At 49.0% G+C, this 24825-nt stretch overlaps 1 protein-coding gene across 5 annotated transcripts in view; it reads right to left on the bottom strand.

Moving 5' to 3' along the window:
• CPNE2 (copine 2) overlaps positions 1-24825 on the bottom strand; it is a 167000-nt gene that overhangs the window by 42574 nt on the left and 99601 nt on the right. For 4 of the 5 annotated variants that reach the window (XM_075940373.1, XM_075940372.1, XM_075940374.1 and 1 more), the window contains 7 exons: positions 23881-23970; positions 21908-22006; positions 15216-15302; positions 14190-14249; positions 10127-10260; positions 7607-7661; positions 2145-2240 (listed from right to left, as the gene is read on the bottom strand). In XM_075940373.1, the coding sequence (XP_075796488.1) occupies positions 2145-2240; positions 7607-7661; positions 10127-10260; positions 14190-14249; positions 15216-15302; positions 21908-22006; positions 23881-23970 (621 nt within the window). The remainder of the gene's footprint in view (positions 1-2144; positions 2241-7606; positions 7662-10126; positions 10261-14189; positions 14250-15215; positions 15303-21907; positions 22007-23880; positions 23971-24825) is intronic. The other variant, XM_006121032.4, reaches the window with a different exon arrangement.

Here is a 24825-nt window from a genome sequence, read left to right on the forward strand (position 1 = left end):
AGGCACAAAGAAGGCTGAAGCATATGGTCAACCAATAGCTTGTCCCTCAAACACTTCCAGCAACATGCCCAAACCATTATTCTGAGAGTGTTTGTTTCCAAGCCTTCCTCTCAGCTCCACTGGCAACAGACCAAAGTTGAATAGCACACCTCCGCCCTGCCTACCGCAGCCAATGAGTCTGGCTCATTATTCATGTATTATGTGGTGTTATGATTGTGTTACAGCATATATATTCATTGGGTGTCAATTAGAGTTCATCTGTAGGATTATAAAAGTATAAGCTAGTTCCAAATACAGCGCCATGTACTAGACATGAGTAAGACCAACTGAAACACAAGAACCTGTAGGTCGCACACATTAGCTTAGCGATTTTAGGCCTTGGAGACGAGAAATGAGGACATGAATTACCAGAAAATAACCCAAAGTCCGAAGATTATGGGAAAAGAGGCACCAAGTGATGATATTGGGCAAAATTACCCAGAAGATTAATATTAGATCATGAAAATTCTAAAAAGATGCATCTGCTTCAGACATTGTATTAATCATGGGATTCACGTTGTACACCGGTGCTAATGAGAATAAAGGGAACTTACCCAGCCTGTAGAAAATTGGGGTCCCTTATGCTTCCAGGGACAGACCAATAAAAGAAGGTGGGCACTTTTTTGGACATGCTCAGAACACACGTATAGACAAATTCACATTGTAATAAGCGGATGCCCAGAATGGGAAAACTGAACTCCCTATGGGAGACTCTAGCAGGAGCCATCACTCTAGTGACGATCAGGTCATGAGACAGCCAACAAACCTAACATCCACAGTAGGCAGTCAACAGTCAGTAGGCCAAATGCAGTTTGCCGGGGATAGCCTCTGGTGGGCTGCTGCTGCTGTACTTACCTGCACCTCTGCAGGTACGGACAGCCACAGATTGCTGTTCCTGGCCAATCGGAGCTTTGGGAAGAGGTGTCCTGGTCCCTGTCACTTCCCACTTGCCCTAGGAAGGGCAATCTGCAGCCAACAGAACCTGCAAAAACCCGTACCTGCGGCTGTGCAGGTAAATACAGCGGTGGCAGCCCGTCAGGGGTTAACCCTGGAGAGTCGCCGCCATCTCATTGCCCACTTCCGTCCAACACTATTGCATGGATGTCAGAATTACTGTACTAGTAACTTGTGCCTCGGTCTGCATGGAATTTCTAGGCACTTGGGCAATCAAAACGTTAACTGTAACTTCAATAAAACTTGTAAAATAGGGACCTTGTACTGGGACTGCTTGTGTGTGTATCACCTTTGGTCTTTGTACCTCCCGAGAGACTGTCACTCTGAAGCAAGTGATTTTCACTCTATTAAGTATGAAACTGGAGCCACCAGAGCACCCCCACCCCCACCCCGGTGATGTTTTAACACCACATTACACACAGAAGCAAAATGCAGGACAATGTAGCACTTTAAAGACTAACAAGATGGTTTATTAGATGATGAGCTTTCGTGGGCCAGACCCACTTCCTCAGATCAAAAAATTTTTGATCTGAGGATGTGGGTCTGGCCCACGAAAGCTCATCATCTAATAAACCATCTTGTTAGTCTTTAAAGTGCTACATTGTCCTGCATTTTGCTCAGCTACCCCAGACTAACACGGCTACATCTCTATCACTACATTACACACAGTTACTTTTAAATAAAACAAAAGAACGTTCCCCCGTGGCCCTCCCTGGAGGGGCTGCACCAATGGCGAGCCACAGATCCCAGCTTTCAGCAAGAGCAGAAGCCAGCCAGAGCCCATATGGAGCTGGGCACACTGGTGCTCTTTGTGCATCACAAGCTGCCTGCTTGGCAGAACAAACGCCAGTTCTTAAGGTTGATCCATAAGCTGTTTATGGTTTGGGGCCTCTGCATCTCAGAGATCACCTTTCCCTACTGCTCCAACAGGGCAGTCAAGAGCAGCTGAGCTGCCTGGCTGTACGTTTGCAAGAGGAAAGGCCCACTCTCTACAACAGAGCTAGGCCAATGTCAACCTAACTCTATCAGTGTCTGCTCCCACAAGTCTCAGTCACCCACTACATCACCTTAAGAACTCCTTTGCTAGAGGCCTAGTATGTAGGTTGGTGTAGCTATGGCAACACAGGGTCCGTGTAAACAACATTACTTACATTACCTGTTGCCTCCATGTAGGGTACACAGCTGGAGTCCTCCTTGTCCTGGGGGCAGACAGCCCCAGCTGATGAAGAGCTCCACGCAGCAGCGCACTAGGAGGGACAGTAGCAGGGTCCACACCAAGGCCAGGAGGGTACGAACTGACTTTTATGGGGCAAATGGCTTTAGCGCTCAGCCTGGGGGAAGGGAGCGCCAGCTCTCAGCCTGGGGTAGGGGGGTGCCAGCAGTCAATGTCCCACCATGCCTCACACAGCTAAGGCAGTGGAAGTGCTCCTGGTGAGGATGTGCACTGCACACCGAAGCAGCACGCTGTGGACACGAAGCATGGCTTTGCTTACTGCAGTGACTATACGCCAACTTAAGCGTGACATTCCCTTCATGCTGAAATCTGCTTCTCCTCTAGGCCCGCACCCAGAGTTTACTGGCACTGGTCACGTCCTCACTGTTGAAGTGTCAGTGCGTCGGAGGGAGTCCGTGACCAGTCAACATGGTCGAGATCACCAAAAACCTTTACAAAGACCCCTTCTTTCTCCTAGGGTATGTCTAGACTACATGCCTCTGTCGCCAGAGGCATGTAGATTAGGCTACCAGACATAGTAAAATGAAGCGGTGATTTAAATAATCGCCACTTTATTTAAATTTACATGGCTGCCGCGCTGAGCCGACAAACAGCTGATCAGCTGTTTGTCGGCTCAGCGCGATAGTCTGGACGCGCGGGTGTCGACATCAAAGGTATTTGTCAACCACCCAGGTATACCTCCTGGGATGAGGTTTACCTGGGTGGTCGACAAATACCTTTGATGTCGACACCTGCGCGTCCAGACTATCGCGCTGAGCCGACAAACAGATGATCAGCTGTTTGTCGGCTCAGCGCGGCAGCCATGTAAATTTAAATGAAGCGGCAATTATTTAAATCGCCGCTTCATTTTACTATGTCTGGTAGCCTAATCTACATGCCTCTGGCGACAGAGGCATGTAGTCTAGACATACCCCTAGGGAAGGCAAGGCCATTTGAGGCAAGCTGAAAGGATCCTCTATTGCACTCCGGCTTTTTTTCAAACGGGGTGGTTTGAAAGGGAAGTGCTCTGAGTGTGGTAGGATTCGTTATCATTAGCGGATGGGCATACAGTGCGGCAGTAGCTTTTGTACATGCTCTGAGAGAACACGGTAGGTGCATTTTTGTAAGTAACTAAGTTACTGATGCAACCAACCATTTTATCCCCATGGAACTTCACGGATGAATAACAAACAGCAAAAAAACTGCAGCCATTGAAATTCACGCCAAAAGAAGCATACAGGATCAAATGGTCCAAGGGATGGGCAATGGGATACACAGCAGTTCATCTTTAGGCTGCAGGTTCAAGTCCAGCCCAGGAGGGTACTGGCCTTAAGGATATGTCTACACTGCAATTTGACCCCCATGGCTGGCCTATCCCAGTTACCTCAGGCTCATGAGGCTCAGGTGAAGGGGCAGTTTAACTGCCGTGTCGATGTTAAGGCTGCACCCAAGCTATGGGACCCTCTTACCTGACAGGGTCCTACAGTCTAGGCCCCAGCCTAAGCCCAGAGAAATTCACCACAACTGGACACCACAAACCTGAGTCAGCTGGCACAGGCCAGCCACGGGTGTTTAACTGCAGTGCAGACAAAGCTCTGCAAATGAGTTCATGGTCTCGGCCCAGTTCCTAGTGGACACGTGTCCAGACCTGCCCCTCACTGACACTCGGAAGAGAAGGTAGAATTAACCTGTCAGCCCTTAGAGCTGGGCAGTCTTCAATGTAGAGGGGAAAGGTGCAATTCATGGCTGAGCTGTTAGCGCATGGCCCTCCAGATAGGAGCCTGGCACAGCCCCCTGCTACACAGCCTGCGTCCTTTCCTCAAGCTGCTGCACCTATGCTTTGAGGTCTCCGTTCAACTCCTGGTGTGTCAACCGCAGAGCAGAGTAGCAGCAACATTTCATTTTGCAAATGAAAGCTCTTTTTCAGTCAACAGACACTCAAAGCGACAGTATAAAATACCCTTTTGCAAGCCCCTACGGGCATGCACGTCGCTAGGCAAAGTAAGCACAGGGCCTGCTGGCTGAAACCTTTGTCCCCAGTCCTCCCAGCTCCTGTCTCTAGGACCATCTCCGGTAACACTGTGGCTTAATTAGGGCCCTTAGTCTGGTATGCTGTTGCATTAGGTGCTGTGCATACACATAGTAAGAGACCCCTCTTTCCCTAAAGAGTTTCTAACAGACACATGTAGGAGGGAAACAGAGATAGAGGCAGGGTTATATGACTTGCTCAAGGACACATTGCACAACAGTGGCAGAGTCAGAAACAGACCCTATTCTTCTGCTAAGTCCCAGTCTGGTGCTCTTGCCACAAGGCCTTTGTGGTCCTACGAACCGTACTCCAGCACGCAGGCCTCCCGACTTCCCTGGCAGCCAGTGGAGGAGTCACAGTTGGTGGGAGCGGGCCACGGGGCAGAAGCTCTCTTTTCTACCTATTTGTAAAGCACCATCAAATCAACACTGATGGTAGAAGTCCAGAAGCTCTCCAAGTGATAGTTTTCAAACAGAGCGATCCTAACAGCGAATGAAAAAACTCCCATGTAGGTATCAGCTCAGGTAAAGGTCGGTATTCCTAGCGAAGGCAGGTTGCAACAGGGGCTGCAACAGGGGCAGCCGAACAGGGAGCCAGGGGGCCATGGCCCCATCACTTTTCGAAGTGGGAGGACTACGTGTACCCACTTGGGAGGGGAGCAGACAGGAGAGAGTGGGACCTCCGGGAAAGAGGCAGCGTCAGGGCAGAGGTTGAGGGAAAGGCTGGTGCTAGGGAGAGGCCTCGGGGGCTGGGGTAAGGCTACAGTTCAGGTTCTGGTGCCCCCCTTCACACTTTTGGGGGGCTTCCACTGCTCCTGATACTGCAAACAGCAAAGCTTGCTGTGGACAGCTTTCACACTGCCCTGATGTTTTGCTGCTTCAGGGAAGGAGGGATCGGGAAGGACTCCAAGGCACCGGCCTGTACCGTGTCCAGAAGTGGGAGTGTCGCACTGGCGGTACACAGAGTGCTGGGGATGGTGGCGTGTCCTACTCACTTGACATGCCACAGTGGGGACTGCTGGGCTGCCCCCGGCATTCGGAAGCAGAACACTTCCGAGAGAGGAGGGTTCATTAGCGGGCAGTAGCAGTCCACCCTCGAGGGAGAGAGCGCGCTGCTGGGACCAGCTCTAGACGGGAGACAAGCTGAAATGTTTCTCATCTTCATAACATCTCCCTTAGACATGCCGCTGAAGTCGTGTGTGGAAACCACGTTACCATCAGAATCCCCCGTCCCACGGCAGATTCAGGCCACATCCTTTTCCTACGTAACCACTTAAAACATCCCGGCCTCACGCCACCTACAGAGCCAGCCCAGCCTGAGCTGCTGGGCACCCTCAGCTCCTACTGGTGTCCCCAGAGGCACCCAGCAACTCGTGGGATCAGGGCCTTAGTCCTTGTCTGCACTTACCAGAAGAGCCACACTGCAGGGACCAATCTCCCGGAGGATGATTTAGTGAGTCTACTAGGGATGAAAAAAATCCCAGTTAACCGGTTAAACATTAGGTCAACCCAACATTTAACCAGTTAACCGAGTAAGTCCTGGCCCTGGCCCCAGAGCTCCTGGCAGGAGCAGCCCTTCACCCACAGCTGGCTGCGCGTGGGGGCTGCTCCCAAGCACCGGTTAACCAGTACCCGGTAGGATTAACTGGTTACCCGTTCACAACTCTAGTAAAGACCCGCTAAATCGACTGCTGATCACGCTCCTGTGGACTCCTGGACACAACCGGAGTGTGAAGAGTAAGGGGAGTTGACAGGGGAGTTTCTGCCATCAACCCCCCAGCAATGGGGACGCCGCCATAACGCAAACTAAGGTACATCGACTCCAGCTACATTATTCACGTAGCTGGAGTTGGGTATCTTTAGTTCAGCATTGTTCCCTAATGCAGGCCTGGCCTAAGACTGCTTTTTTAATGGCAGGATTCACACTTTCCTGCCTGAAGCACTATGCACATTTGCAGGGCTGGAGAAATAAGTCCATTGTGGGAGGGAGATACATACTGAAATCTCCTACTGTAAAGGCCTTCGAAAGGTGCAACAGGGTTACCAATAAACCACTGCCCATTGAACAAGGCCAGGCTCTGAAGTCTGAGTGCACTGTGCCATCCCTCAACCCACGGCAGTCCACTTAGGTCTAGAACCCAGCCAAAAGCAATCTGGATAGAAGGCGTGTTTCTGTCAGTGCACAGAAGCCAATACTGCAGGCCCACAAGCCATGAGTGTGAAACCTTTGGGATGTTAATTATGCCAGCTGGTCCAAAGTCTTTGCAGCATGTTACAACAATAAACAGAAATGGGTGTTTGCTGTAGAAACAGAAATGAGTGCGGGTTTGTAAGGATGCTCTGCGCACCACACTATATGCAAGGGGAGGAGATTTTTTTGGAACATGCATTTGCAGAACCACATCTGCTTTAACCATCTGAGTGCCTATTCCCAACCAAGATCAACATGGCTTTCCAGAGATTTGCCAAGGGCCAGCACCGGAAGTGACTGGCTTTAAGCACTCCTGAGAACTCAGACTGAAAAAGATAAAGTCCTACCGGTTTAAGGATTTTAAACTGATGACTATCTTTCTGTATCCGTGTCCACATACAAAGGGCATGTCTACACAGCAGGATTAAAGCCAAAATAAGCTACGAAACTTGAGCTACATTAATTGCATAGTGTAAGTCAAAATAGCTTATTTCGGCTTTTGGCGCTGTCTACACAGCAGAAAGTCCAAGAAAGAGCACTCTTCCTCCGACTTCCCTTACTCTTTGTGAAATGAAGGTTACAGGGGTTGGAGAAAGAAGTCCTCCAGCTCGACATTATTTCAACACTATGTCGAAGTAACCGCTTGTAGTATAGACGCAGATGATGTTATTTTGTAATCACGTCAGTTACTCCGAAAGAACACTGCTTTGTAGACATAGCGTGAGTGTAAAATGCTGCACAACGAACATTCAGTTTCCAGCCCCCTTTGTTTTCCCCCCTGTGGCTGTCTGACATGCTTCTCAAGTGGGCCCTGCCACTTTCCCCGAATCATTCCTGCTTCCTCCCAGGGGTGACTCAGTGGCTGACTATGCCAATTAATGCCAATGCTGCTGCTGCTTCTTTAATGCCAGCTTGAAAGGGAGGGAGAAATCGGCTGCCAGCTTCCCTCCCCCCCGCCACACACACAGTCATGTTTCATTCTCCAAAGCCTGACAACCAGAGCCCTTCCAGCCCATCCCCCCAACCCACTCTGTGCATAAAAAGCTCTTGCAGATGCAACAGGCAGCCATTGTGCTCCAAACCCGCAGGAAGCCACAGGCAGCTGTATTCTTGCTCGAGTGCGGCAAGTGGGTGCACACATTCTGAACATGCAGAACACACAGGCAAGCAGCATACTTTACCTTCCAGTCTGGCGGTAACTGGGCACCAAATCCCAGAGCAGGAAACATTTTGTCTCTTAAAAAACAAACACCCAGAAAACGTCACTGAGTTTGCGTCCGCTCCCCAAACACAAAATAACACTTCTTCACTCGTGGAAGGGCTTATGATTCTGGAAGGGGGTCAGCACTGGCAGTGGTCACTAAACACAGTGGGAGCTGCAGATCTGTGGCACCTTCCCACAGTCATTCCTAAGCATACCCCAAATCACGAGATTATCTTTGTACCATCTCATGAAGCTTAGGCCACGCGGCATGGAGCCTTTATTAGCCTTTGGGCTTTTCGCCCTTCTAGGGGTCACGTTCTAAGCTTTGCTCTGCCGTCACCAGAGCTAGAAATTGCTTCTCTCAAGTCATAGCTGAGATTCTCAGCGCACTTCAGAACTGCTGGAGTTTGGGCTTTAAGAAAAGCACCAGCTAGTGCAAAGGTCCCTACTGTAGACATGAGAGCTGGCAGCACATCTCCCAGGGTCAGGCATCAATAGTGCATCCAGTGTTAGAGCGCTGACATGCCTGTGGTTGATTATTAATTGAATGCTACCCTATAGGAGCACACCACAGGTTTAGTCAAGGGACATGGGCATGTGTTTGCGCAGCTCTTTGTGGTAAAAGATACTGGGCGGAGGGCATCTGCTTTTCAACAAGCAGCCCCCACACTTAAGGGTTTGTCTACGTGGAGCAGCAATGCGTGCTAAGCGGGGGTGAGTTATGAAGTGCGCTCATACACTGCTCACTGGCCTGTGTAGACTCTGCCTAGGGCTGACAACTTTCTACCTGCACAGAACTTGTGCTCTGCCCCTTCTTTGAGACCCTTCCCATGCCCCCCACCCCCTCTGAGGTCCTGCTCTCACTCCGGCCCCTCTTCCTGTCGCTACCACTCCCCACGCTCCCTCCCTGGCTCCTTTTCGCTAGCAGAGGCTCAGAAGGCTGTGGTGTAGGCTCTGATCTGGGGCCAGAAAGGAGGCATTCAGCGTGCAGCGGGGGATTTCAGGCAGAGGCAGTGGGGAGGGGTGCAGGGCTTGGGGTGCAATAGGAGGCTCCGAGCGTAGGGATTTGGGTATGGGAGGGTGCTCCTGGCTGAGGCAGTGGGTTGGGGTGTGGGCAGAGGTATGGGCTCTGGGCTGGTGATGTGCGTTCTGGGGTGAGGCCAGAGAAGAGTGGCTCGAGGTGCAGAAGGGGGCTCCCGGCTGAGCCAGTGGGTTGGAGTGCAGGTGGGCTGAGGACTCAGGATGAGGGGCTTGGAGGGCAGGAGGGATACCAAGGCTGGGGAAGGGCCCTAGGTCAGGGTCAGGGTGGGACTTATCTCAAGCAGCTCCCGGAAGCAGCAGCATGTCCCCCCGTGACTCCAGATCCTATGTGGAGGTGCAGACAGGCAGCTCTGTGCACTGCTCTGTTCACAGGCCCCACCTCCACAGCTTCCACTGGATGGAGGGCCCAGCCAATGGGAGCTGTGTGGGTGGTGCTTGGGGGGAGCAGCCTGCAGCATCACCTGGTTGCCCCTACATGTAGGAGTCAGAGGGGGAACATGCCAGCTGTTTCCCGAGAGCCAGGGGGAGGCTAGCAGGGAGTGCTGACCAGAGCTACCAGGATCCCTTATCGACTGAGTGTTCCAGTCCAAAACCGGAGACCTGGTCACCCTGACTTTGCCGGTGCTCACTAGTGGCTCCTTAACAGTGCTCCAGGAGGGACAACGTTGGTATAACACTCAAGCATGGGCTTAGACACACACAGCCCACAAGTCCCAGTCCCACAGCACCAGGCTGAGTGTGCAGGGTAGACTTACCCTGCAGTGGGCTAATGCTTGATCTTTGAGACTGTGAGGGCATATGGGATTATTTTTGACACCCCATTTAGGCTTGAATTCCCTCTCCTTGAAAGAAGAAAAGAGATTCTCTTCTGTATTTATTAGAATTTTCATCCATTTGCATCCTCAGATCTCAAAGAGCATCATCTAAGTGGGTCAAACCCCATTTTGCAGATGGGGAACCTAAGGCACAGAGCAGGGAAATGACTAGCCCAAGGTCTCATGGCAAGCAAAGTGCAGGGTGAAGTGCCCCACTCTAAGGCTGTGTCTAGACTACATGGCTCCCTCGACGGAGCCATGTAGATTAGGCTGATCGGCAGAGGGAAATGAATTTAAATTTAAATGGCTGCCGCGCTGAGCCGACCTGAAAGCCCTTTATCGACCTCCCCGTTATGCCTGGTAGGATGAGGTTTACCGGGGAGGTCGATAAAGGGCTTTCATGTCGGCAGGGGAGCGTCCAGACTGCCCCGATCTGCCGACAAACAGCCGATCGGCAGAGCGGGGCAGCCATTTAAATTTAAATGAAGCCGTGATTATTTAAATCTCGGCTTCATTTCCCTTTGCCGAACAAACAAATCTACATGGCTCCGTCGACGGAGCCACGTAGTCTAGACGTACTCTAATAGACAGACCATGCTAGGCCAGGCACCTGTGATCCAAATGGAAGAGGCAGTACTTACGAGTCATAGTCCTGAATGATCTGTCCAACAGCCCAAATAGCTGACAAATATTCGTTTGTTCCCATGGGATTGATATAGTGCAACGAGGAGGGGTCTCGCGGATTCCCATTGGATGCTGTGAAGTCAATTCCAACCTGAATAAGAAGATAGAAGCACAGACCTTATAAACCCAGCTAACTGGTCTATGGACCAGACAGAGAGCTTCACTGCTGTCCCCTTCGCCCATGATGAATATTTACTTCATTTTCACGTGGGATCAGCAAAGTCATTTGGACAACACAAAGAACCGCACAAGCAAAATTTCTGAAAGTTTCTAGAAGTGCGATTCTTTTGAACTGGCTTTCCACAAAGCTTTGTTGATTAAAACCAGAGTCTATTCAGTCTAGGTTGTATATACTCTGAGTGGGTCTACATTTTTCAAAAGGGGCCATTGTTTTGGGGGTATCAGTCATTTTTGGATGTCCAATTTTGAAGACCGTGAGACTAATTCCCAGAGGTGCCATGCACCAGTGGTGCTTGCTGAAGATAATTTTCATTTCAGGCTCTCAGATACTGTGGAAAAAAATCAGGCCAAAATAAGATAATCCAGATAATCTGGGGAAAAAATCAGGGCAAAGATACAGCTGATTAAGTCGGGTACCAAAAAATAAAGCATCTCAAGTCAGTGACCACTTCTTAGAATCTTTGGATTGAGCTCCCCATGTTCCTCTGTGCTCCCTATATACAGCCTGACCTAGAAAGATGGAGATGCCAGAAGTGTTCCTCAGTGTTTTCTACCTTGTCTGCTCCCAAGTGCTCAGCCCAGGAAGAAACTCCATGAGCCAAATTCAGTGGTGTTCTCCCAGAGCTGAAACTAACGCTTCCTGTTCAGAGAAAGAGGAGAAATCCCACTGGTGGCCTAGCAAACCTCGCACAACTGGGCCAAATCCAGAGGTAATGTAAGTGATGGCACAAGTGGCACCTCAATCCACTTATGCCAATTTACACCAGGGATCAGCCTGGCTCAGGAAAGTTCAGTTTTCCTTATCTTTTCTTTGGAGGTGTCACCTAGCACCAGTACTTCCAGGTCCCTGATAGGATAGAAATGCTGCCCAGCAAGGTTACTAGCAGAGGGAACTGTGGGAACTGCCTCTTATTACTCCAGTGTTTTGGTTCAGGAGGCAAACAAGGGAAAGGAAGGATGCACAGATAAGCACAGCAGCGTTAAGCTAATCTGTTAGCTGGGGCCTGGCCAGCTCCGATTTTATCCAGAATGGTTTGCTGATCCGTAAGTCAGATGCAACAACGCTTTGGACAAAGAAACGCAAAGGGAAACAAAAGGTTCCATGCTCTAGGCTCTATGACCGCGGAGGCCATGGGCGGCGGCGGCGCGGCCGTAAGCGGCGTGCTGGGCGCGCCAGTTCAAAAGAGCGCCGGGGAGCCAGGAGAGGGGGAGGAAGCGGGGGCCGTATTAAATCGGAACACAGGCCGCAATTGGCCCACGGGCCGGACTTTGGACATGCCTGCACTAGGACAAAGGAAGGAAACTTGTGTCTCCTGGCTCTGACTTCTCTCACGTCTCGAGTGTGTCTGTACAGACAAACTCCATCAATGCCTGCAGCATCACTCATGGAAGATGAATGGGAACCAAGTGGGTAACAGCTGAGGAGCGTTTTGTTTTAAGTTGTAAATCTCTTAAATGTAAAGCAACTGGATGGGCTAGGAAGTGCCATTTTTGGAACCCCATTTCCTGCCCCTTTTCAGCACCAGCCTCCTCTTTCAGTTATTTGTGGCCTCTGTTGACACCACATGATCTTCAGGGTGGCAACAGGCCTTTGTTGACAGGCAACCTTTCAAAATTCTGGGTTCCCTCTCTGCAGCGGCTCCGCAAGTCAGCATCCAGAGGTGCTGCTGGTATTCCATGCCTGCCACGTAATATGTGAAGAACGAGCCTCCCTGTCTGAACCACTAATCAAAGAAATACTCCCTTTGAAAAAAACCAAACGAAGCTGGCCAATTACCACTAGATCGTTAAACTATGGGGTGGATTTCAGCTTTTCATGCTGATGTACACAAGAGTTTGGTGGTACCAACAAACTTAGTCATTTTCCCTTTTGTTCACTCTGTCGCTCTAAGACCTTAACACAACAGTTGAGCTGCATATAAAAAGCTCTTGCATTCATTTCTGTTTCTATGGTAACGCTTCCTCAACACCCCCCCCCCCATTCATACCCCACCCCCAGCCTCCTATGTCTTTTTAGACAACAAATAAAAATTGACATGCTGCATGCACACACAGATCTCTAGACACTGTACTAAAAAAAGGAATTTTCAGAAATTAAAGGGCTGGAGAAAAAAACATCAATTTTATTAAGCGGTTAAACTCAAGGGCTGTCATTTCCTCAAGTTGCTCCAGACACATCACAGGTAATCTGGATCAAACAGGAGGGGCTAAAAATGCAAATGGAAACACCCGTTATGTGTAAAGAGTACATCAGCAACATTCCGAATGAGCAGATTTCATTCAAAATCAGATCAGCTTTTCTAGGCAAAATTACTATAGATCCAATCAGTGACTGAGAGTCGCAGAAAGGGATCTAAAGCTTCAGCTGGGTTAGAATAAAGCATCAAAGAACTTGGAGACATCTCTGAATTTTTCTGGCCTGCAGGAGTTTTCTGGAACTCTCTCCCAAAACAGCTCTCTTCCACGTAAGCTTTCCAAGGCTTCCTGGTTCATCTTCAGGCACACAAGGCTCCAAGAACACAATTGTTTGTCATATTTTACAAGACATCTGCTTTTAGCCAGAACCAAGGATGTGCAGAGGCAGTTGCCAATGTGAAAAATAATGGAAAGATTAATGGTACTTTTTCAAGCCCCCAAACACAGGCTTGGTAGTTTTGAGTGAAGGTTCTAGGGGAAGTTTGATTTTCATTGATCCTGAAAACTGCTCCCTGGCTCTAGTGAAAAAAGAAAATTATCTCCGCTCCCACCTAAATCAGTAGGTAGCATAGTGGAGTATCTGGAAATGCACACATGACAAAGATCACATGTATTCTAATTTCTGTCTGGGTTTCAAATTATGCAAACCAGAACTACAGGACTTTTGCCTGGGGCTTCAATAAAGATTGGTCACATATCAGAAAGTTAACAGCCCAACTAGAAATTGAGCCAAACAAAAGGTAGCTCAGCTCATCCAAACATGCAGGCCCAAAATGAGACAGAGTGAGGAGGTGCGGCACCTCTTGCACTCTTGCAGAGGAAGCAAGAAAAAAAAAAAAAAGAGACTACTCCAGCATTTAATATTCCCTCTGGGGCATCTGGTATTGGCCACTGTCAGCAGACAGGATACTGGACTAGATGGACCTTTGGTCTGACCCCGTATGGCTGTTCTTATGACTGTATTGGGAAGAGGCTGGGGTCTTGGACCTTGGAGGACAACTGTGAGGCATACTGACTGATAAACAGCTGAGAGCATCAGTCACACACCCACTTACTAACGAACCTAAGAGGTGTGAACTGGAGAAATTCCAGGCAGCAGGCAGACTTTGAGAGACTTGAAATGGTTGGGTCTCCAGAAAAACTTCAACATGGACACATGAACAGAAATGCTTGGGTAACTGTTGACCTAAGTCAGCACTGAAAGGATGTGAATCCAAACCCAGCTCCTGATGAGGTTTCACTGGGCAAACCAGTCGCTATCCTGATGCAGCTTGCAGTTGTTAGAAATTGCAAGAAGTTGCATTGGCAAGAACAAAAAAAAAAAAAAATCACAATGCACGAGGGTAAGTTGTGTTTCCACTAGGGGTTTCTGTCAGTACCAACACATCCATGTAGCTCTGATGGCAGTTAAAGTCCTCGACAAAGCCTAACGATGCAGAATGAAGACAAAGGCTCGTAGCTACTATAAAGACAAACAATCTAGGCTGCAATAGGAAAGCTAGCCAGGCCCATCTCCATGGCTAAGTAATGGGCTTTAAAAACATTGGCCCAATGCTTGTTAATGCACAGAGCCAACCCAGAGCTCCCTACTAATTACATTTTTAATGTGTTACAGTTGATGGCCAAAAAGCAACAAAAACTTACAGTAAACATTAACTGGCAGCCCCCAAGGATGTAGTCCAGGAAGGAGTAATCTCTGGTTATCTGAAAGAAAGAGGAAAGACTTTGAAAACTGCATTTCAGCACCTCTGACAAAATCCTGGAAGGCTTAAGAAAAGGAGTCATGTAATGTATTTATTTTTATTTATTTAAAATATTTTTACCCCGCCTCGCTACTTAAAATATTCGAGGAGGCTTACAGCATTTTTTAAAAATTGTCAGAGAAGCTAACATTTTGGTCCCTGAGCTCTGCAATGCTTTACTCCCGTGAAGAAGCAAAAGTGGAGAAACATCTGGATTTCTCAAGGGACCTTTCATGTCTACATCACGGGCGCTGACTGGCATCTTGGCTGACACAGTAGGATTGTCCTGGGCACCTCCCGAGCTAAAAACGAGACATGAAATTATGGCTCTATCCCTGTTCAGATCGTAAGGATTGCTGGGAGAGTAGGACGTTTTATTTACGGCACCATGGGGTACTGCGCACATCCTTGCATCCGACACCAGGTCAGAGCCAACCCAGAAACTGTACAACTCCCAACTCCACACTGCCCTTCTTACCAGCTTCTTCCCCACCTGCTTTTGTGTGGATGCCAACCATTTTAGACAGTTGTTAAACAGAACAGAGAGCTCTGCTCCTTCTCAGGAAGATTACCAAGAGAAAGCAGGGGGTGGACCATTGCAGCTTGCCACCAGGCGCGAAAACCATGGGAAATGCCAGAGGAGGAAGCATAAACATGTCTATTCATGCTGTCTTGCTCCACAGCAACCTCTGATAATCCATGCTCTGCCTAATTCTACTGTAGCACCATGATTGAGTATTGCACACAATGTATCTCCACCATTTACTATTGCTGGGAGAGTCAGGGAGCATCACCTTACTAGCAAATTTGCATCAGTAGATCCCTTCCTGTATTTTCTAGTGGGATTCTGCACCTGCACTCTTCTCTCCCCCCCCCCCCCCCCCCCAACAGACAGGGATCTTTGCTTTTCAAAAAGCTTTGCACTTACTTTGCAGGATTTCACAAGGATGATGCCAGAGTTCTTGTAATTCTTTTTCTTCTTTTGTTTTTTGGGGTTAATGCAATCTAATTCTAGCTGTAATGAACAAGATGCACAACACACAGTGTGAAAGCAAAGTTCCAATAAGGGCTGGCCATCCCATTCAGCCTAGAATAGCTACCGCGGCAGTCTGGAATTTACAGACATGCTAGCTGATTGGTTACCTAAGAACTTCTCAGCCAACAGCAAAGTCTGCCAGTGAAAGCCAGTTGCCGCAACAACCAAAACCAGCTCACAATAATTAATAGTTAATACCAAATTATTCTTCATTTTAATAATTTTCATCTTTAAAACAATAAATGTTTTACCCCTCTAGACAGGAATGAACCTTATAGATTTTCACCATTTGTAGAGCCCTGCGTGGATACAAAATTTGCATCCACATCCATATCTGCAAAAATGAGTCATAGACACCTGCATGCACATCCACAAAGGTGGATGGATATCTGTGGATATAAAGCAGATATCTCCAAATGTGCAAGGTTCTAGATAAAAAAAATTGTATCTGGCTCCACCTCTGCATCCATACCCGCAGATATAAAGCAAATATCTGCAGATCTGTAGGTCTCTAACCATTTGACAGTGACGGGAAATGGGGCACAGAAGCTGAGGCCCATTTGGGTGACCTCCAGTTTTTGAGTATCCACCTGGAAACACCTTTGGCCTGATTTTCAGAGGTGCCCCCTAATTTCTGTCCCCAACGTGGCCTGAGAGGAAGCCATTGCAGGTGGGGAAACGGGGCAGCCTTCTTTGGGACTTTAACAACCTGTTCCATTGCAATAGAACCCATTTGTTCTTCAGAAACCTATTCAATCCAGCAGCGATTTTTCAGCAGCAGCTGGATAGGGAGAGACTCCCGCCTCCCAGCTTTTCCTTCAGGGTTCTAATGGTTGGTCACCCTCACTTAAAATTTGTGTGATTTTGCATTGCCTCAGCCTTCAACCCCAGAATCTGGTTATCGTTTTTGTTGGCTAAGTAGCTGCCTTCAAACAGGAATCTCTTCGTCATGCAGGTATGTGTAGTGTGTGATTAAGTCACTTTGAACCTTTTGGGTGCATCTACACTGCGCGGCTTAACTCGAAATAAGCCACGCAAACTGAGCTACGACAATTGGGTATCTTATTTTGAAACAGCTTATTTCGAAATAGGGAGCATCTCTACTGCACTTATTTTGAAATAGAGCGCTCTTCCTCCGACTTCCCTTATTCCTTGTACAATGAAAGTTACAGGAGTCCAAGTAAGAAGTTGTCCAGCTTGCCAGTGTTTTGACACTATTTCGCAATAACTGCCTGCTGGGTAGACATGAACTAAGTTTCGGAATAGCGCTCGTAATTTCGAAATAGTGTTACAGTGTAGATGTACCTTTTCTTGGATACATTAAATAGATTGAGCTACACTGTGAGGCAAGTTTCCCAGACCACAAATCAGCCTTGTAGCTCTTTTCTGAAATATATTCCCAATTTCCACAGCTTTTTTTGGGAAGCGAGGACATGTGGATGCAGTTTTCCAGTAATGGCCATACACTGAGGTAACACTATCTCCCTACTACTCACGGTTCACTTGCTTTACATTCAACTACTGTTTGTTAAGCGGAGTGCTGTGCTAATGCCAGTGCTGCAGGTTTTGAAAAGCCAAAACAGTATGTAAAGGAGAATAAAAAACCCAGAGGTTGAGCTCCCCTCCCACCCTTTCCCCAGGCAGGACTCTACAGACACGGTTGTCATGAGAATTGTTAGTGGCTGGGGTCTCATCCAGTCTGAGTATCAGTGCGTGACAGGCTCGGTGGCCACACCAAGTCTCCGTGTGATGGCAAAGCCAAAGAGGGTCATGGTGCTACATACCCAGGAGTTCCCAGAACGACTTCTCAGCTCCCAGGAAGGCCCATAGAGAGAATGTTCAGTGGCCCGTGGGCATGCAAAGCCATACGCTCTCTTGGTGAACCACCGTTGCCCATCCATGGCTCCCTTTCTCTAGCAGCCCACACAATTCAACTGCCAAGCCAACCCCCTGACTAGAGTTAACACACAGTCAGGTCACAGAATCAGACCCAGGGTCAGACATGGCCACCTGTCTCGGAATGAGACTGCCTGTCTTTGGGGGAGATCCTGCCACCTCAGCTAACCTGAGCTTCTGTCGCAGCCAAAATGGTGCCTCACCCCCTTCTCTAGAGATTCTGTGAAAGTGCCCAGGGGTCTCACTGTTTAGAACGTGGCTCTACTGACTGACACAGTCATTTCCTTCCTCAGTGTCGACTCACTGGCTCCTCATCTCTGCTCTCTCTGGAGGCGGAATAATTCCCTTTCATCGGAGAGCCTGTTGCTTTGAAGGGCCAATCATCTCCTCTCTTCCCCCGCTTACATCCCTTTAGCTCTCTCGGCTTCCAATGTCTTGAATTCCAGCCTTGCCTCATTTTTTCTGTCCTTTAGTTTCTTCACCTTCCTTCCCCAGACCCAGGACCAGAACTGCAGGCAGAGTTACACGCAGAGCAGCAGGGTTCTGGTTAGCAACACTGCTGGTCAGCTTTTATTAGTGCTCTGCATTTCCTGTCCCTAGCTGCAGGGTTCTGGATGCAAACAGCATGCAGATGTGCTCTCTATGTTAAATGGCATCATGCTGCAGGCAACCAGACTGGGTATAGCCTCCCCTGGGCTTGCTTAGGGGTTCGTTCTCAGGTTGGAATTTGCCAAGTAAAGCAGGTTCATGGAACACAAGTAACTCAGCCCAGGCCAGAGGCGCTTACAAAGGAAAGGTGCCCAACATGGCAGTTAACAGAGCGGAAGGGAGAGATTATTGTTGCTGAAGCTGGAACTCTTCACAGAATACAGTGGGAAGCCAGCACGGCCATGTGATGTACAAGTACCGATCTCTAATTATACCAGAGCCACTGTAATCACTGAATTGCCTAAACCACTAACTCACTGTCTGCTGAGCAAGGCCATTTTTCATTTGACAACACAACACAAAAAACTATACAAAACCCCCCTATGAGTATGGAAAGCAGTGGAATTGGCAACCCTGCATGTGAGCAATGGTAAACAAAACCATGCATAGCACCCTGATGGGCCGCACAAACCTAGAGGCTCTCGCCAAGATCAGAATGTCATTCTCCGAAGCGGTGGATATTCTCATAAGTAAAAGACTGTCCTGAATCTAACTGTGTCTACGGTATAAGAGTGCTATTATCCGCATTGTACAGACGGGGTTTGGCGACAGAGAGGTTAAATGACTTGCCCAAGCTCTCACAGGGGGTCTGTGGCAGAGGAGCTGGCACCTGCATTAGGAAGGTAGGATAAGGGACTACCTAAAGACCAGGCAGTGCAGCTTCCAGTGGCCTAGAGGCTAGGCTAGGCTATCAGATCAACCTGCAGATCACAAGGTGGTAAGTTCAAGTTCTACCTGCTTCAGGAGAGATCAGATCTCCTGAGACCCAACTTTAACCACAAGAATATCCTTCTTCTCTGCAGTATCACCTTATCTCTACAAACAGCACCTCAGAGCCAACAACTACCAGGGGCACGTCAAACTGCACAGTATGGGGGACTGCTGGCACAGGCAGGAGCTCAAGTAACTCCTGCTCAGGGAGAAGGGCTAAGAGCAAGACTGAGGAAAGTGGCATGACTAGGTCAGTGAGGATCCATAAGATCAGCAGGTACCATTCCAGACAGTCAATCAGACCTCGGCTCAGTGCAAACTGGATCAAAACTGAGCTGCCTGAAGCACTGTAGCTCTCACAGCTTTTGTAAATAAAAGTATATTTGGCCAAGTATGCCAGGAATCTTGTAGGTCAAGCACCAGAATGAAATCCCAGGACAGGAAATGACTAACTGAATAGTTTCCAGTTATTTTAATGAGAAATAAACCCTCCAAGCTGCGTTGGTTGTGGAGAGACCGTGGCCAGAGGATGGAGCACAGGCTGGGACATTTAGCTACAGAAGACTCCGTAGCATTCGGGAGATGGTTAGAACCAAGCTGATCTCTTATGCACTGCAGTGAGCAGACTTCGGGTGAGGCTACCCAGCCGCTGGGATGCAGAATTCCCAGACTGGGTACACAAGCTAGCTCTGCTTGAAGTAGCACCTCGAAATAGCAGCGTAGCCACAGTGGCAAAAGTGGTGGTGTGAGTTAGCTGCCCAAATATACTCCCAGGAGAAGGGAGGGAGCTGTAGTCAGGAGGGTAGCTCATGCCATGATGCTGATGTTAGTGCAATTGCTCAAACAGAGCTAGTGTGTGTATGTCTGCCCCAGCTGGGTAACACGACCCTTCCACTCCAGCCACAAGGGCAGTCTTCCAGAGGCTTTGTACAGACAAACACACTTTCCACATGCCAGGAGACTGCCCTACGTTAGTGGCTGCCTCTGAAAGCGCACTTTGGTAACAGACCCAAACAAAACAGAGGTGCCTGTTTGGTATTTCCACCCTTTGCTTAAAAGCGTCTCTCAATCTTGTTATCTTGCAGCACTGCTGTAGTGGACTGGGGCGTGCGCTTTCCTTAAGCCACACACTTAGGGTGTGTCTAGACTACATGCCTCTGTCATCAGAGGCATGTAGATTAGACACATAGGCAAAGGCAAATGAAGCCACGATTTAAATGATAGCGGCTTCATTTACATTTACATGGCTGCCGCGCTGAGCCGACAAACAGCTGATCAGCTGTTTGTCGGCTCGTGCGCTAGTCTGGACGTTCCCCTGCCGACATCAAAGCCCTTTGTCGGCAGCCCCGGTAAACCTCATCCCACGCGGAATAACGGGGCTGCCGACAAAGGGCTTTGATGTCGGCAGGGGAGTGTCCAGACTAGCGCGCTGAGCGGACAAACAGCTGATCAGCTGTTTTTCGGCTCAGCGCGGCAGCCATGTAAATGTAAATGAAGCCGCGATCATTTAAATTGCGGCTTCATTTCCCTTTGCCTATGTGTCTAATCTACATGCCTCTGACGACAGAGGCATGTAGTCTAGACACAGCCTCAGATGTAGCAAATACACTTTCCAGGATTCAGCGCAGATGCAAGAGGATGGGCCAAGCATACGTTCTTTCCAGTCCTTTCAGGATATTCCCTACTGGTTCAAAGAGGGACAAAATGACGGGCATTAGCCCACTGAGGACTTGGCAGCAAGAGCACACAATACAGCCAAGAAGTCTGGGCTTGTGCTACTCTGTGCATTCAAGTCCAGCTGTCAAAGGAGATGGACACTGGCTGGGTGTTAGGTTGTTCATGAATTACAATCTCCACTCGGATTCAGAGTCAGCCGTTTACAGTACAAGTGGCATTTTCAGTTATATTCAAACAAGTGCAAAATGAAATGAGAATCAGACATCTCTAAAATCCCCCAAGAGAATCCAAATGAGGAAAGGCTGACAGAGCAATCCAACTGGAACACGCAAGATGCAAGGGCAGCTCACTGCACCACCCAATTTCATGCATGTGAGATCATGGCCAGAGTTCCACTTCTCTGTTGAGCTTCATTGAGGCCGCACAAGTCAGTATACTTCAATGCCTCAGTTTCCCCATCTGTAAAACAGGGACTTCTGCTCACCCACTCGCAGAGGCATTTGCAGGGGGCTAATTAAGGCCTGCACAGGAGTTGGAAGGGGGCTGGCACTCAGGGAAGTGTTTAGCATTAAGGTTACTAAAGGGCAAGTGGGCTTTGCAGCTACTGCAATGAGTTGGGATTCAGGGGAAATAGGCTCAATTTCTAGCTCTGACAGACTTTTTGGGCAGGTCACTGTCCATCTGCGCTCCTCGTATAGGATCATTCTTCCCTTCTCCCACCCTGTCTTGTCTATTTAAACAGTGAGTTCTTTGGGGCGAGCACTGTCTCTCCCTGCGTGAGCATGGGCACTGGCTCTAGAGGTGCATTTTCCAGCTCAGGCACCATAGCCAGGCTAATTCTGACTGAATAGCAGCCTAGCCATGAAGGCGCAGGCAGCCGGTGGCCCAGCTACTCACTCAGGGTGACTCCTACTGCCAGGGCTACCCTTCTATTTTTAGTGTGTTAACTCAGAATTAGCATGCTATGTTGCCTGGAGCTGGAGGTGTGCATGTCCCCAATGTGCATAGCTACTGCCCACAATAAGGCCTGCTCTGGGTTAAATGCAATACAAATAAATAATATTAACCCAGACCCCACTGGCAGCAATGGGAGTCCGTTGTATGAACTTACTTGACTCTGCAACTATTTTATGGAGTCCCAATTTTTTTCCCCCCAGGACAATTCCATATCTAAAAGAAGCCCCTAAAATCTCAGTCGGGCTAGAGAAACATTGCAGCATCATGTTGCACCACAGCTGCAGTATGACATGGGAGTAGCATCACCCCTTCTGGGATGACACAAAACACAGCCTGTGCAGCAGAGAGCCGGGTCAGCCACAGAGCACTTCCAGCACAACAGGCTGAGAAACAAGGACAGGAGACTGTTAGCAAAGGAGGCGGCAAAAATCTGCAGAAAGGGCTAGTGGCTGTGGGTGCCCAACTTCAGACACTGGAGAGGGGCCTGATTTTCAGAGGGCTGAGGGCTTTAACGTTGTTTTAAAGCATGAAGCCACTCATGGGAAGAGCCGCTTTTGAAACCCTTAGCCAAGGAGACAGCGGGCTGCTCCTCCCCACGCCACCGTTCTAAAACCCGGCGGTGTTTCAGCACTTACCGGAAAGGCATCTTGAGCTTCACACATCTTGGCCACAGAGGTCTCAAACTCCCCAATGAAGTCGTGCCCACCGTCACTGTCGTAATCGTAGCACATGACCTGGGGGAGAGGAGGGAAGTGGTCGTTCTCATGCACGGCACAGGCACTGGGCTTACTTGTGGTTAGACGAGTCACATTTATGTGTTACTCGAACCTTCAGATCTGTCCCCCTTTTGCTTCCTCCCCCCACCGACAGCACCTCCTGAAGGCCCTGGGTCACAACAGCTTTTAGTCAGCCAAGGAAGGCAGAGCCTAGCTCCTCGGATCCCAGCAGCAACAACCCTGCCGTGGCCACCAGGGCATGGATGGGCCTCCAGAGACTGACTCTGGAGGCCCCCTCCTCTGGGGCAGGGATCAGTGCTTAATTTGTGCCGGTGCCTGCCAGGGCTGCGCCCCGGCACCTCTTGGCTAGGCATGTCTTGAGCTCTGACACCGAACTGCTTGTGCCCCAGAACCTCTTTCATTACAATTCAGCACTGGGCTGGGCCTATTACTAGAGATTTCCTACCAGCAGCAGGAGTAGAAGGAGCGCTGGTGCAGGCTAGACAGTGCTTTCCCCATCAGCATGTGATCCAGCTTACTCAGAGCAGAGTTCAATGGTTATTAAACCACCAACAGCAACCAGTGCACTGACACCGGTCCACACTAGTAATTTCCAACTGTTCAGTTTCAGATTGTTCTAAAAGCTTCTCCCCACCCATGTTTATATTATGTAGTGAGGTACTATGTGTACTGCCCCTCCCGAATTGCCACGGATGTACACTGTAACAACCGAAACATTTGAGTTTTAAAACTGGAACAGGCAGTCGCTACTTAGTAGTGACTGAACAATCTCATCCTCTTTTCCAGATCCAAGTGTTGCCAGAGCGTGTAGCAATGCACCAGTCCAGCGCTGTCACTCACTCCTTGTGCTAACTGTAAAGGCTTTTTATTACAGGCGGAGCTGGTAGTACCACCCATCATTACGATTGCCTCGCATTTCCTATTAGAAAGCCCTATATCCAGTTGCTTGTAACGTTGCCAAACTGTAACTACTTCAACTGAAACTTTTTAATTTCAGGTGTGTCTGCCCCAGGCTCAATTTTTCTGAAAATTTTTAGCCAAAATGGCTCGGCAGTTTTCAGCAATGAGGTTTGAGAACATACTGTTTTACTTATGGTAAACGTTGGTGAGCTTTTCTTTGCTTTGGACCAGAGACTTGAAATTGGGCAGAGATGGTGACCTTTGTGGCAGGGATGCTATTCGCTGTCCCTTGAAAATCTGCCACAATTTTAAGCCCTTGAAAAAAATAAATGTAAGACTTTGCATATGCTCAGTAGAGACTTGCTAGTTTTTCATGGCTAAATTTCCTGAAGAATCTGTACACACTGAGCATGCCCCAGCCGGGGGACTGGGCAGGACTTTCTCTGCAATTGCAGTTCTGGGCTGAGCTCCAGGACTGAAAGAAAGGAGACCGTCCCCTGCGATGAGAAGGAAGCTGCCTGATTAAAATGCAGATGGGGCAGGAAACAGACCTGGCAGGGGTGATAGTGGAGGGGGGATTGGTTTGGTGATCCAGAGGGGAAAATAAAGATGACTGGGAGCCAGGGGAGGATCTGGGAAATTGAGATCATACACAGAGCCATGGGGAGAGTAGGATGGCTGGGCAAAGAGACAGGGTGACAAGGAGCTGGGAAGCAGGGGGCAATTTCTGTTGCCCTTTGCCAGGAAACAGTTGCTCACCCACTGCAGATAGATGATGTAACATTGGGGCCCTGGATTTATCAGAGCAATGTGGACTTATTCCTTGGTAGCACACAGGCTCCTCCTCGCTGGGTCTGGATGTGTCTTAGTTTCAGCCTAGAAGCCACCATCACCTTCCTCCCCTGCCACCTGCACCATAATGCAAAAAGCACCAAGAGCAACGTAAGGGTTGCTCTGTATAACAGAGTTACCTTGATCAGTTTTTCCACATCTCCATCGCACAGTGACAGCAAAGGCACAGTAAACGGCTTCCATACGGGATCCAAGGTGTACTTAATCACCTGTGGTTTGGGAAGGAAAGAAAATGGTTAGATTAGAACAGTGGTCAGCAACCAGTACATCGGGATCTACTGGCAGAACTTGGAGCCTCTGGCAGGTGATCCTGACTGATTTGGCCAGGAAGCTATCATGTGCTGGCACTTCAGTTGCCCCTCCACCTACTGTCCACCTGCCCTCTGCCTTGGAGCTGCCCCTTGGGAGCCTCTTGCTTGCTGTGAGGGTGTGGGAGGAAGAAGAGGGGGGTGCTGATGTCAGGGTGTCCCCTGTCCCCCCACGCCTGTACCCTATCTCCACGCAGAGAGAAGGGGATGGAGGGAACTTGGCAATGTAAATCTCTGTCACTCTCACGCACGCACACACACACTGTCCTTCCCTCTCCTCTCCTGACCCAACATGTATGCTTACATTTAATTCTCTGAGTAGGGAGATTTAAAATGCCTAAACCTGTTGGCTACATCTAGATTGCATCCCTTTTTCGTAAAAGGGATGCAAATTAGACGTATCGCAATTACTAATGAAGCGGGGATTTAAATCTCCCCCGCTTCATTAGCATAAAAACGGCTGCTGCTTTTTTTTGGCACGGAGCTTTGCCGGAAAAAAGCGCCAGTCTAGACGCGGATCTTTTGGAAAATAAAGCCTTTTCCGAAAGATCCCTTATCCCCAAAGCTCCGTGTCGAAAAAAGCGGCAGCCATTTTTATGCTAATGAAGCAGGGGAGATTTTATGAAAAAGGGATGCAATCTAGATGTAGCAGTTGTGTCTGGAGTAATTATCCCTGTGGCAATTGGGCTCCTGGAGATGGCTGGCATGTCCATGCAGCAACCCAAGAAGGTCAGAGCAGGGGATCTCCACACGCTG

Source organism: Pelodiscus sinensis, chromosome 12, assembly GCF_049634645.1.
Source record: "Pelodiscus sinensis isolate JC-2024 chromosome 12, ASM4963464v1, whole genome shotgun sequence".
In the NCBI taxonomy this organism is placed as follows: Eukaryota; Metazoa; Chordata; order Testudines; family Trionychidae; genus Pelodiscus; species Pelodiscus sinensis.